The sequence below is a fragment of the Solanum verrucosum genome, unplaced genomic scaffold (genome assembly GCF_900185275.1).
Source record: "Solanum verrucosum unplaced genomic scaffold, falcon-dt-bn FXZP01000060.1, whole genome shotgun sequence".
Classification (NCBI taxonomy): Eukaryota; Viridiplantae; Streptophyta; class Magnoliopsida; order Solanales; family Solanaceae; genus Solanum; species Solanum verrucosum.
The window spans coordinates 1102559-1114947 of NW_026020129.1; the positions used below are offsets into that span (position 1 = coordinate 1102559).

The 12389-nt window shown below is 32.9% G+C and overlaps 2 protein-coding genes across 2 annotated transcripts; both read left to right on the top strand.

Annotated features, from left to right (window-relative positions):
* The first annotated feature begins 822 nt into the window (after positions 1 to 822).
* LOC125826294 (uncharacterized) lies at positions 823 to 3776 on the top strand. Its single transcript, XM_049505615.1, has 9 exons — positions 823 to 1412; positions 1515 to 1998; positions 2132 to 2335; positions 2461 to 2565; positions 2703 to 2768; positions 2852 to 3016; positions 3132 to 3206; positions 3300 to 3445; positions 3683 to 3776. Exons 1-9 carry the CDS (start codon positions 823 to 825, stop codon positions 3774 to 3776), a joined length of 1929 nt encoding a protein of 642 aa, XP_049361572.1.
* Positions 3777 to 4426: 650 nt separating this feature from the next.
* LOC125826296 (uncharacterized) lies at positions 4427 to 5456 on the top strand. Its single transcript, XM_049505616.1, has 5 exons — positions 4427 to 4555; positions 4631 to 4687; positions 4752 to 4934; positions 5055 to 5147; positions 5340 to 5456. Exons 1-5 carry the CDS (start codon positions 4427 to 4429, stop codon positions 5454 to 5456), a joined length of 579 nt encoding a protein of 192 aa, XP_049361573.1.
* The last annotated feature ends 6933 nt before the right edge of the window (positions 5457 to 12389 follow it).

The window sequence follows — 12389 nt, forward strand, 5'->3', positions numbered from 1 at the left end:
AATAACACCTATGATATGATATGACATAATAATTTTTTAATACAATTAATAAATATGCCTCATTATCAAACAACAATAACAATAATAATGAATTTAATGAAATCCCACAAATAACGTGTGGAATAGATGAAGATAGATATAAAAAACTAGAACTAACAAGAATAGAGCAATCAACCTGTATCCTCAAAAATAAGTCAACACTCTATTACCAGCTAACCTAATACGCAATCATCACACCTTCGTATTTAAAATCATATCATTAGTAATCTGATGTTGCGTCATGTCCTGTCTAAAATAGAGACCAATTCACCATATATGTATTTTCTATAACAACTCATATTCTATTATACTCGCTCTGTTCTAATTTATGTGACACATTTTAAATTTCGGATTCAAATAAGTCCATCTTTAATTGTAAATTTTTCATATATCTTTTAAATATTCTAGATTGTCAATTATTGTGACCTATCGTACTTTTTATTTAGTTTGCAAATATATTAATTTCATTTAAAAAAAATTGAAGATGTTATTCCCGAATTCTCAATCAAACTTAAATCGTTTGACTCTCGGAAAACGAAATGTGTCACATAAATTGGGATAAAATGAGTATTCATCTTTCTATTCCAAAATTCTTAAACGTGAGTGCCAAGAAACAAACCAAGATAGAATCCTAGCCATCCAATCTTATTAACCAAAACTCAATCACAACCGTTAAATTAATCACCAAATAAACAAAACAAATCACTATATTCAAATTCTATTAAACCCCGCCAAAACCTGTAACAAGAAAAACTAACTTTCTTCCTTACCAGCTCTGCTTCAATGGTGACTACACCCAAATCAGCAAAGAAACTCCCGTTTATCGACCTCTATAGTGACGATGATAAGCTTCGTAAATCAGCAAAAACTCTCTTCAATTATTCCAAAAAATACTTCCCAAATTCTTTAATTGAGGAACTTTTCCAAGCAATTGAATGTAGCCCACCAGGATCGCGTACAGGTATTCTCTATTACGATGTTTTAAGCGATGTTTTACCATCCCTTTGGACCAAACTTTCGTTAAGTAAGCGAAATGACTTGAAGATCCGTTTACATGAAAAGGTTTGGCTTGAAACAGATTATGAAACACTCAAGGCTTGTTCATCTTGTGTATCGAGTTTAGCGGGTTTACTTTTCCCTAAAAATGAATGGGTTTTATTGTTTCACTTAATGTTTGAGTATTTGGGTACGAATTCATCGAACGGAAAATTGTGTGTTATGCTTTTATGGAATGAATTGATACCAAAATGTCCTGAGGTTTTTGTACCTTATGTTGATTTTTTGATTGAGGGGTTTACAGACCTTATGCCTACTGTATTGGAAGATCATCGATCTAGGGTTGCTGCTGCTAGGGCTTCTGTGAAATTGATTTTGTAATATTCAACGCCCGCGAGTTATTGCAAGTTTTATGGTCTTTTAGAACATGTGATAGTGACTTTGTTTGTGGCACTTGGTGAGGAAGATCTTGTGTGTAGCCTTCTTGAGGATTTGATTGTTTTGGTTGGGGTAGAGACCGCGGTTTTTAAAGTTAATATCGGTGTTGTGGTTAAGTATATGGTGAGGATAGCTGAGAATTCGAAGTTAGGGGAAAAGTTAAGGCAGCTATCTATAGAGTTTATTGTTACTTTGGCTGAGGATAGGGAAATTGGGTGTGGGATGATGCAGATGGTACCAAAAGAAGAAGTTACTAAATTGCTTAGTGTGTTGATTGTGATGTTGGTGCATATTAAAGAAGACCCTTGTTGGGGAAATGCAACTAGTGATGATGAAAATGAAGGGCAGTTGAGTATGTGTAGTTATGCTATGGAGAGTTTAGATAGGCTAGCAATTGCATTAGGGGGAAGTGTAATTGTGCCTTGTTGCGCTGTGGGCTTGTTCGACCTCTTGCATGATCAAAATTGGAGAATTCGTCATGCTGCCGTTACTGCAATTGGACTGATTTCAGAAGGATGCTCAAAGGTAGTATTCACTCTTTCTGCTGCGTACACAGTGTACACACTACCTCTCTAGACCCCACTTATGGGATTACACTGGATTACTTTTGGCAAATGAAATACGTTTTGAGTTTGATTTCTGGTCTGGAAATTCCCAGGCATTGTTACTGGAAATGGAGAAACTTGTGCAGACTATTGTGAAACTAATCCATGATGAGCACCCTCGAGTATGTTGGGCGACAATTCGTACAATTGGTCAGCTATCAACATATCTGAGCCCTCGTTTTCAAGAGCAATATCATCAGCAGCTCCTTCGAGCTTTGATAGAAGTATTGGATGATGTTGATAATCCCAGGTTGCAGGTACTTTTAATGACATATGACCAATGTATTAACTCTTTGTTCTCTAATTGAGAACTCTTGACATATCATAACTTATCCATTGCAAGTACATCTGGTTGCCGACTAATATTCTCTCTTGTGTATAGACACGTGCAGCTTCAGCGATACAGTTGTTCAGTCAAAATTGCAGTGCAGATGTCTTGAAACCTTACCTGCACAATATAGTGCGTAAATTAGTTGGGTTTCTACAGGTAATGTCACCTTTACCAATCTACAACATATTTATTTGTTCATGTGTATAAGAGTAAATGACATAAGCTTTTAACTGTCATATCTCTGATGTGATTTGAGTTTTATCTTTAACAAGTAACATGCTGCATACTTCCAGAGAGGAACGGCAATGATGAAGGAAGCATCTCTTGCAACTTTAGCCTCTTTAGCTATTTCATCACAGGTACTTTACTTTCAGGGGTTCAAAAAGAACTCTTTTTTTCCAATGCTCGAAGTTCTAAACTTCATTTGCTTGGGACACTGCAGGAGGACTCTGCATACTTATACGATTCTCTAATGCCTTATCTGAAAGTTATCTTGGAAACTGCTACTAATGATACAAGTCGCACGCTACTGGCCAAATCCATGGAATGCATTACCATGGCTGCAATGGCTGTTGGAAATCTAGCAATCAATGATTATGTTGAAAAGGTGAATACAATTTATAAATTTCCATTAGCACTTAACAGGCATTATATAAAAGTGAAACTATCAACATCACTTAAGATCTGAAAATGCATTTACCTTGTGTGATATGTTATTTTAGGTCACTGCAATACTCATTTCACTGCACGAAACTCAAACGGTGATAGAAGATCCAATGAGGAGACTTTTGTTACTAGTATGTTGATACAACTTAGAATTTTGTGCAACTTTCATTTTCTTTTCTTTTCTTTTCTGTTTTTGGCTAATTTACACTTTGATTCTATGACAGGAATGCGGTAGACTATGTAAATTTTTGGGGGCAGATTTCCTTTCTTATCTGAGTCTTGTCATGCCCGTTGCGCTAAAATCTGCTTTGCTGAAGAACTATTTGAGTGTTTCCGATAATTCAGATACAGATGATTCTGATTATGAAAGGTTGGATCTTTTACTATAGCAACTCGTACGAAGTTTTATTTAGATGGATGGCATATGCATTAGTACTATCACTATGTAATGATGTAGATGGTTGTGAGTTTTCATACAATTTCATTTCATTTCATGATGTATTAAGAGTTCCGCACATGCTATACCATATGAAACTGCTATGTCGAATTATAACGTAAATAAAGTGAATATGTTAAGTGACTTCTGTGTATCTTCCTGTTTATTTAGAGACAACATCTCCGAGTCAAAGGAAAACATCTGGTCTTTCCGGGCACTTAAGGTTTCACAGATGTTTTATGAGGTTATTAGTCACTGCACTTAAATAGTACAGTTTGATGAGATAAATTTCTATTACCAACCTTTAATTGCAGTCTTTCGGAAATAGCCTCTCTACCTTCCAAGGTAAGGGTAAGGTCTGTGTGCGCACTACCCTCTCCAGACCCAACTTGTGGGGATTACACTGGGTATGTTGTCGTTGTTGTTGTAACCTGAAATTGCAGGAAAAAAGTGAAATAAGCAACTTTAATGGAATAAAGTTATTGAGGATGTCTTCAGCTGACATAAATATCTTCTGTAGCATGATCAAAGCCACTGCTGGGAATAAAAAGATCGGGATAAGAGCTGCACTTCTGGAAGAGAAGGCCTTGGCCTGTCATATGCTATTCTTCTTCTCAACTGAGTTAAAGGAAGGGCTGCATTTATGGGTTAATGAGGTCTGTCTAGAAAATGACAGGTCATAGCTAATCTCATTTACAAGGCTTACAAAGTAGCATGCAGATTTTTACTTAATTTGTGGTTTATGCAGGTTGTTAGTGCTTTAGTTCCGAATCTTACCTTTAAATTCAGCAAAGAAGTTAGAATGGCTGCCGTTTCTGGTAAATTTTCTACATATGTCTTCTTCTAATCATTCATTTCCGCATTATAAACCAAACCTGATTGTTTGCTAAATTGCATTTATTCCTTTTCGTAGCAATGCCGTTACTGTTAAATTCAGCTTCTTGTGCTATGAAGAAAGGGCTGCTTGTAACAGGTTGTGGCCAGTCCCCAGTTCAAAAGCTATCTGACACTATTATCTCATCTTTGCTTGATGCATTAAAAAAGGTAATTTACCCAGTGTTGCAGCAAAAGTTTAATCAATAGTGATACGATCCTTAGGAAGTTTTACTTTCCCTTTAGGAGTCAAAGGTACAAATTCAAGCAAGACTATTGGAGGCATTCAACGAAAGCATACAGGTTAATAACTCTCTTGTCTTCTGTATAGCTTATTTGTCTGTGCACTAAGAAGTACTTACTACAGGTTCCGGGTTCATGTCTAAGTAAACACCAAGCTGCAAAATTTGTTGATGGCATATCAAAGGTTCTCTCCAGATGCTCATACCGCAAAACAGAAAGAGAGAAACGAGCTAACGAACACACAGATTCAAGGGAGCAGGAACTACTCAAGGAGGAAGCTGAGCAACACTTGACTATATGTAGAAACGTTAGTGTTTTATCTCAACATAGCCTCTAATATATATATATATATATATATATATATATATATATACTTAACAGGACCTTAGACTTACCTTCATCGGTTTCTTTGTTTTCCTGAATTCAGATTGGCATTTGCCTTGGAACTATGGTGAAAAAATTGAAGGCATCATTCTTGCCACATTTTGACAGGTTTTTGCCTTATGTATCACTTATGTGGGTAAGTCACTCTCTCTTTTGATGTACTTTATGTACAATTCAATTCATGACACCTCTTACTGAAGCATTATAAGTGGCTAAATTGATATAAACTTCTCGTTAAACCAGTCTATCAATAAATTCTAAGGGGAACTTTTAAGGTTTCTTTGACCTTACACATTTCCTTTTCACTTTTCTACATACTTCTGTACAGAGTAATGATAGAACAGCAGAAGAAAGAAGAATTGTAGTGCACCTTTTTCGTGATGTTGCTGAGCAGTGCCGAGAAGAAGCATTCAGGCACGTCTTGCAATTTTCAGTGTCTTATTAATCATGATAAGCTCAGTTGGCTTAGCTGAACGTCTTTTTTACTATTTTAAAAATCAGGTACTATGAGGACTGGATACCTCTCCTGGTTAGAATTTACAATCATAAGAATCCAGATGTTCCGCAGGTTTTCTATTTTTTCCTTCTTTTACTATTTGTTTCCCTAGTAAGTCTTTTGTGTATCCTTCAAACCTGACATTCTCTATCTTTTCAGATCGTGGCAACTGCAATTGGTATTTGTGCTGAATTCGGAGCAGATTTCCTTACGCCTCATACTAAAGGTAGCTTTGTGTGTTATAATATGCTTAAGGTATCTATTGTCTCCACTAGCAGCATCTGACTTAGCTGCTAATGGTGTTTGCAGGAATAATCGGTCATTTAAAAACTGCACTGGAGAATCCTAATGCAAAACACCCCGATAACATCATGGCTTATGAGGCTGCTGTTTCTACCTGTGGGAAGCTAAACCAGTTTGTCTCAGAAGGCATCTCCTATGAGGTGCTCTCTTACTACTCCTTCCTATATCATTCCAAAAGAAAACTTCATACACTAGAACACACATACGATTTCTCTTGATTGCAGTTTTGATAAATTTGTCATTTATCGACTGACATATCATAAATGTTCTTGTCTCAGTACATCCTGCTCTGGCTTAACCACTTACCAATAACATGTGATCTTGATGAGGCTAAAATCAGTCACGAACTGCTTTGTTCAATGATGGAGACGTAAGTATTCCCCTTTAGGCTACAGCAATAAGTAATAAATGATTATCAGAACTTCAACATTTCTTATGCATGCTTGCAACTGTGCCTTGATCTTTCAGGTCAGAGCAGAAAGTTATTGGGCTTGGCGGATCTTATATACCGATTATAATAGCAATTTTTGCTGAGGTAGTTTTCCTTTACAGTAGTACCCTTCATCTTATATGCACTAAGATTTCCTCCATTTCATAAGTTTGTCTTTATCCTCTAGGTTTTATGGGCTGGGAACAATTTGGCCTCAGAAGAAACTAGGACGCGAATTATCAATCTATTGAAGAAGTTCCAAAGAGAACTGGAGCCTCTTGTGTTGTCCAAAATATTTGAAACATTACCTTTACCACATCAAAACATGTTGCGCATCGTCTTGTCCACCTAGTAAACTGTTTGTGCATTCTTTGAGTAGATAGATACATGTACAGAACGGAAATAGCTAACAGGAAAAATCGCAGAGTCATACTTGTAGAGTGAGAAAGCTTACTGTAAAGAGTGTGATTGTATACATTGTAAAGGAGATTTTTGTGTATTAAAGGAAGTTACTAGCCAAGATCATTTAGCACTGAGGTTGTTTTGTACTCCATTGAAGTGTACTAATTGAACATTGTTACAGTTTGGTCTACTAACTTGCTTAACATCATCAAGGCAAACTTCAAGTTACATAATCATTTGTGTTTTGATAACCGTGATGTCCAGGACAGCTTGTATGGACCTCAACTAATATTACTTACACGGTAATGCCTGATACCTCGCAGTAGTATACTGTATAACTCTGTCCACGTAGGCTTGGGCAGATAGACATAGATTTTCATTTTGAATTACCATTTGTTTTCATTAAACAAGAGACAAAAGAAACTGAAATCCAATTCGAGTCCAACAAGTTTTGACTTTTGATTTTGAAAATTGTTGCCTATGAAATAAGCGGATTTGAATTTCCAATTTATCTTAAATTAAAAAATAAATATAAAAAATTTAAATGTGCTCGAGGGAAATCAAACCCCCATTCAAAAGGCAAACTAAGCTAAAGCAAGTTTCATTATTTTTTAAAATAGGAAAAAAATCATTAAACTGTGCTTGCTTCATGGGTAAAACATCAAGTTTAACAAATTTCGACCTATGGACAAATATTTTGATTTCTGATCTTAAAAGTTGTCTATGGGGTTAGCTGGGGGGGGGGGGGGGGCTCAAAAATTTGAAAACGATCCATTTTTAAGGTTATTGCATATAACAACTTTCACATATAGCAAACATAAAAATCATGTATGTGTGTTATAGTTATAGTTTGTATAATTGCGTTTCACAGTAAACTTTATGTTTGCTATGGAGCATCAGATTGTATAACTCGCTGACAGGAGCTTCAGATTTGTATAATTTCGCTGACAGGCTATTTGTATAAATCGTTGGCAGCCTCTCAATTCAATTTTATGTGTTTGTATATATCTGCATAAAATTTGAATTTTTATACAATTGAATCGAAATAAAACATTTGTATATCAAATCTCTCTCTCTCGCTTTATACAACACAAATTATACATTATAATTTGTATAATCTATGTTTGTATTAAGCAAGAAAGAGAGAAAGGCAAAAGAGAACTGGGCCGGGAAAGATTTGTATTTGTATAGTTATAAGTGTATAGGACGAAAATATATATATTCGTATTTGTATATACAGTTTTCTCTCGCTTTATACAAACACAAACGCATTTTATACATTTGTGTTGGTATAAAAGCGAGAGAGGCGAGGGAGAGACTGGCGAGCGAGAAGCCTAGGGAGAGAGGCGAATGACAACTGTTTGCTACAGGTTACTATTAAATCAAATTGTGATTATAGCATTTAATTTGAATTAATAATTTGCTATTTTATACAATTTTACCTTTCTTAAAATAGAATAGTTCACCTAAATTAGCCTGGACACTAATAGGTTTATTAAAAATGGGCCGACTTTAGAGTCCACTTTTTTATGGGTTCTCTCTTTTTGGGCTTCAAAGAGCCCAAACTCATCTTAGGTGAGACCAACGAGTATAGAAAGCCCAAATATACTAAACCATTGCTAACTTAACTATAAGGGGTCGTTTGGACTTTGGTGTGATGGATAAGGGGAGTTACTTTCGGGATAAATTTTGAGTAGCCTTTAATCATTTGTTCGTTTGGTGTGATGGATAAATATAAATAGTCTTGAGATTAAAAAAAAATAGTCCAAGAATAAAATTTTGGTGTCTTGTTTGGTTGCCGTGTTTGGGATAACTTATCTCACAATTTATACCATAGTGATGAGACAAGTTATCTCATATACATGGTGGGATAAGTTATCCCGGGATAACTAGTCTTGGTATAACTTGTTCCCGACCAAATGATCCCTAAGTAGTGGACCTCTTTTTAATTTTTATTTTTTAAAATACAAATATTCCATTAGACAGAGTACATAGCAGTAAAATTTATAACAATGTATGCTTGTAATTTAGACGAAACACTCCAATTTGTTTTTACTGAGTTTCGTAAATAGCTGATGTTGAAATGATTCATAATTTTTTTGAATTTGTTTAAATAATGATTTTGTAAGTTGAAGTATTCAACTGACACAATAAAAACAAGATGAGGTGTCTAGATGTTCATACTCAAAATTGAAGTATTTACTTATCATACGTCAACATTTACGAAGGTCAGGAACATGATAATCACACTATCAAGTTCAAGAAGATAATCAAAACTAAAACAATTTAAATATCATAGGATTGAACAAATAAACACATATATTCTATATGTAAAATCAAATCATCATACTAATAAAGACAATGATATAGCGATTTGGAAAATAATAGATACTTGAAAAGAAAAAAGAAGAGATTTGCTTAATAATGCGTATGTTTATATATATAGGCCAAATTGAAAAACGTAGATGTTATTTGAATTCAAAATTAAAGAATATATTTGTGTTTTATGCCTTGATTTTTAAGTATCTATCGTTTTCCAAATTTATCACTGCCTTTATTAGTAAAATAATTTGATTTCACACTTCTTGTACATCATCTCACTTACACATTTCTTACCAACCCAAGAAAGTTCAAATAACATGTTTTGGTAATAAAAATGCAAAAAACATCTTCTTCTTCATTTTAATTATTAATCAACAAAAAGTGATTATTATCCTCTATCATCACAATACATATATTTCTTTTTGGCTAGCAAAAATCAACACCCAAAACCTTTGATTAAAAAAAATATGCAACTATTTAGCCTTAATATTCTTCATTTTTTTGTCTAGTTGAAGAAAATAGCACACATTTTTTTCACTAATTTTTTTTTGAACATGTAGAATCTTTTGTAGGGCTACCCTCCAATTAATTCTCAATAAACAAAAAGATATTTTCTTGGTGAATCCTAAGCCACTCGATCATTTGACAAGGACAACTAACATTTTGTACCCCATACAGATATAGCCCACTAGTACTTAGAATTCTGTGTTCATAGTTAGATGAAAAGAACATGTGTCTGAACTAACATGGGTTGTGGCAAGAGCACTTCATTCTTAACCAGAGGTTTCAAGATTCGAGTTTTGTATATGAAGAAAATTTTGTTGAATGCGCTATTTCAAACGGGTCATGCGATGCATGCAGTGCGTGATCCGAATTTAGTAGGGACTCCCATGTGGGCTCCGAATACTAAATGAGAAACCAAAAAAGGAAAAAGAAGTGGCCAACTTACTAGCAAACGAAAAAATTCTTAGTAATATCTTCTTTTCTTTTCCTTTTTTAATCTAGAAGTGATCGTTTAATTTGGCTTTGTGATATGAAATTATGAGATGAAGTTAAAGTTTTATTTGGATATGCGAATTTTTTATGTTGTATGTTTCTCATACATAAAACTCTCATAAGTTGTAAAACTATTCAAATTGTCTCAAATTTTTATACTATATTACCAAATAAGTAAAAGCTTACAAAATCTCATAATACACTATCACAAAACTATTCTAAAAAATACAACATAAATTGATCAAACTTAATTTAATAAAAAAATCAAAATTGAACATTGATTGGTAAATAAATTTGATCTAACATAATGAATTTGGGAGTTAATATCTTAAAAGGTCACTGAAGTATGAGAAATTATCTAACAAAGTCATTAAACTTTGTTTTGTATCAATAAAATCACTCAACTTAAAGCTTTTATCTTCAAAAATCACTCAACTATATTTATTATTAAAATAAATTAAACACAACAAAATAAAATACTTTTCATGCCATGTAATCATAAATCCCACAAATAAATAAAATTTATACAATTTATTTATTATTATACCAACCCACCCTGAAACCCATATATCCGATTCATGCTCTTATTTTCATTATTTCCTCTAGCAAATTGTATAGCTGAAAAATTGAAGTTCTTGGCAAGTTACAATTGTTAGTTCTGATTAGAGAAATTAAATCATCACATAAAAAAAAACGAGAAATCAACTTCTTTATCTTTTTATGGTCAAATTATTCCCTTCATTGTACAAATTAACTTCTTAAAAAATATTCTCTAACTTCATTAAATTCATGTCCAATCTTTTACATATCAATAATATGAAAAATTAATATTAGTACAATTGAAGATCCTTATCTGTGTAATGTCATGAGACTTGAAACAAGTAATTATATAGTAGAAAATAAAAATGTAAAATTAACTAATACTCCCTCCATTTCAGCAAATCAAAAATATATATTTTTTAAAATACTACGTGCATTATCATTAAATAATTACATAAGTTATTAGTTGTCAAATTAAAATTTCCATACATAATTCGTAAAATAAATTTGTGTCGAGGACCTTGAAATCTGATGGACTAAACCACTGAAAGACCTCAACATCCAAGAATTCAAAAATGTCACTGATAAGATCAAACAGATAAGGAAAAAAAATTGAAGCCAATTTATGGGTGGATCTGGTATAATAATAAATAGATTATATAAGGTTATTTATTTTTGGGGTTTATAATTACATGACATAAAAATAATCTTTATATTTTATCATGTCAAATTTGTTTTAATGATAAATGAAGCTGAGTGATTTTTTAAGATAAAAACTTTAAGTTGAGTGATTTTGACTTTACTAGATAATTTTCTATAGTTCAATGACCTTTTAAGATATTAACTCTGAATTTGGTGAATATAAATAGTAAAGTAGGAATTGATTTGAAGTAATATCAAACTGGAGAGAATAATTGGTATATGGGATATAAATGATTTAAAAAGTAATGGTATGAATTTTATAACTTTATTTATATATCAAAATAAATGATCAGTAGATATAAATGAGAAGGTTCTTTTACAAAATATAAATTTGTGGGTCAAGTTTTATATTTAACAAATCCCAAATCATGATTTTTGAAGAATTTGAGATTTCATCTCACGAGATGAAATCAACGTGAAATTTCCAAACATCTTATGATTTCATAACACGATATGCACATGACCAAACACCTACTTAATTCAACTGTTTATTTGTATTGAAATTTTCATAAAATATTTACTAATATTAGATTTAAAACTTAGTTATTATTATTTGAAGTTGTTATCCTAAAATTCCGAACTCATAAAGTTGAAATCTTGTTTCTTCTTCCAAATCCATTACGATGCATGTTTAACTCTCTCCCAATTTATGTGGCATCTCTTACGTAGTGGACCTAAAATTTTCATTAAGAGGTGTCAATGGTTGTAGTAAAAAATATAATTATGAGGCTAGTAGGACCTAACACACGACCTCAAGAAATTTTCACAACACCTTAACCACTAGACTATAAGCCTTTAACATATGTCAAAAAGTGTCAATACTTGTATACACAATTATTGAACCAAAATTTGACCTCTATATTCAATGTAATTTTCCGACAAAGGAGCGTCGCTTGACACCCCGGGATAAAGAAGGGTCCGCCCCATATCTCTTATATTTCAAGAGTACGAGCTTTTGTTTTTTAACCATTATTTTCTTGATATGTCTTTTAAATTATTAATTATTGTGATTTGTAATACTTTTTATGTAGTTTATACACATATATATAAATATTATTTTGTAAATTCTAACTAAATGTCTGAATTCATGGTTAGACTTTAAAATTTTAACTAAATGAAATTTGAATTGTGCCACATAAACTAAAACACGTAATATTTTTTGTACCAAAAAGAAAGAAAAAATAGCT

Coding starts and splice junctions, on each gene's coding strand:
- LOC125826296 (XM_049505616.1), top strand. CDS start 4,427: ATGCCGTTACTGTTAAATTCAGCTTCTTGTGCTATGAAGAAAGGGCTG. Junction 4,556..4,630: donor TGCTTGATGCATTAAAAAAG/GTAATTTACCCA, acceptor CTTTCCCTTTAG/GAGTCAAAGGTACAAATTCA. Junction 5,148..5,339: donor CTTATGTATCACTTATGTGG/GTAAGTCACTCT, acceptor ACTTCTGTACAG/AGTAATGATAGAACAGCAGA.
- LOC125826294 (XM_049505615.1), top strand. CDS start 823: ATGGTGACTACACCCAAATCAGCAAAGAAACTCCCGTTTATCGACCTC. Junction 3,207..3,299: donor TGAGGAGACTTTTGTTACTA/GTATGTTGATAC, acceptor ATTCTATGACAG/GAATGCGGTAGACTATGTAA. Junction 3,446..3,682: donor GATGATTCTGATTATGAAAG/GTTGGATCTTTT, acceptor CTGTTTATTTAG/AGACAACATCTCCGAGTCAA.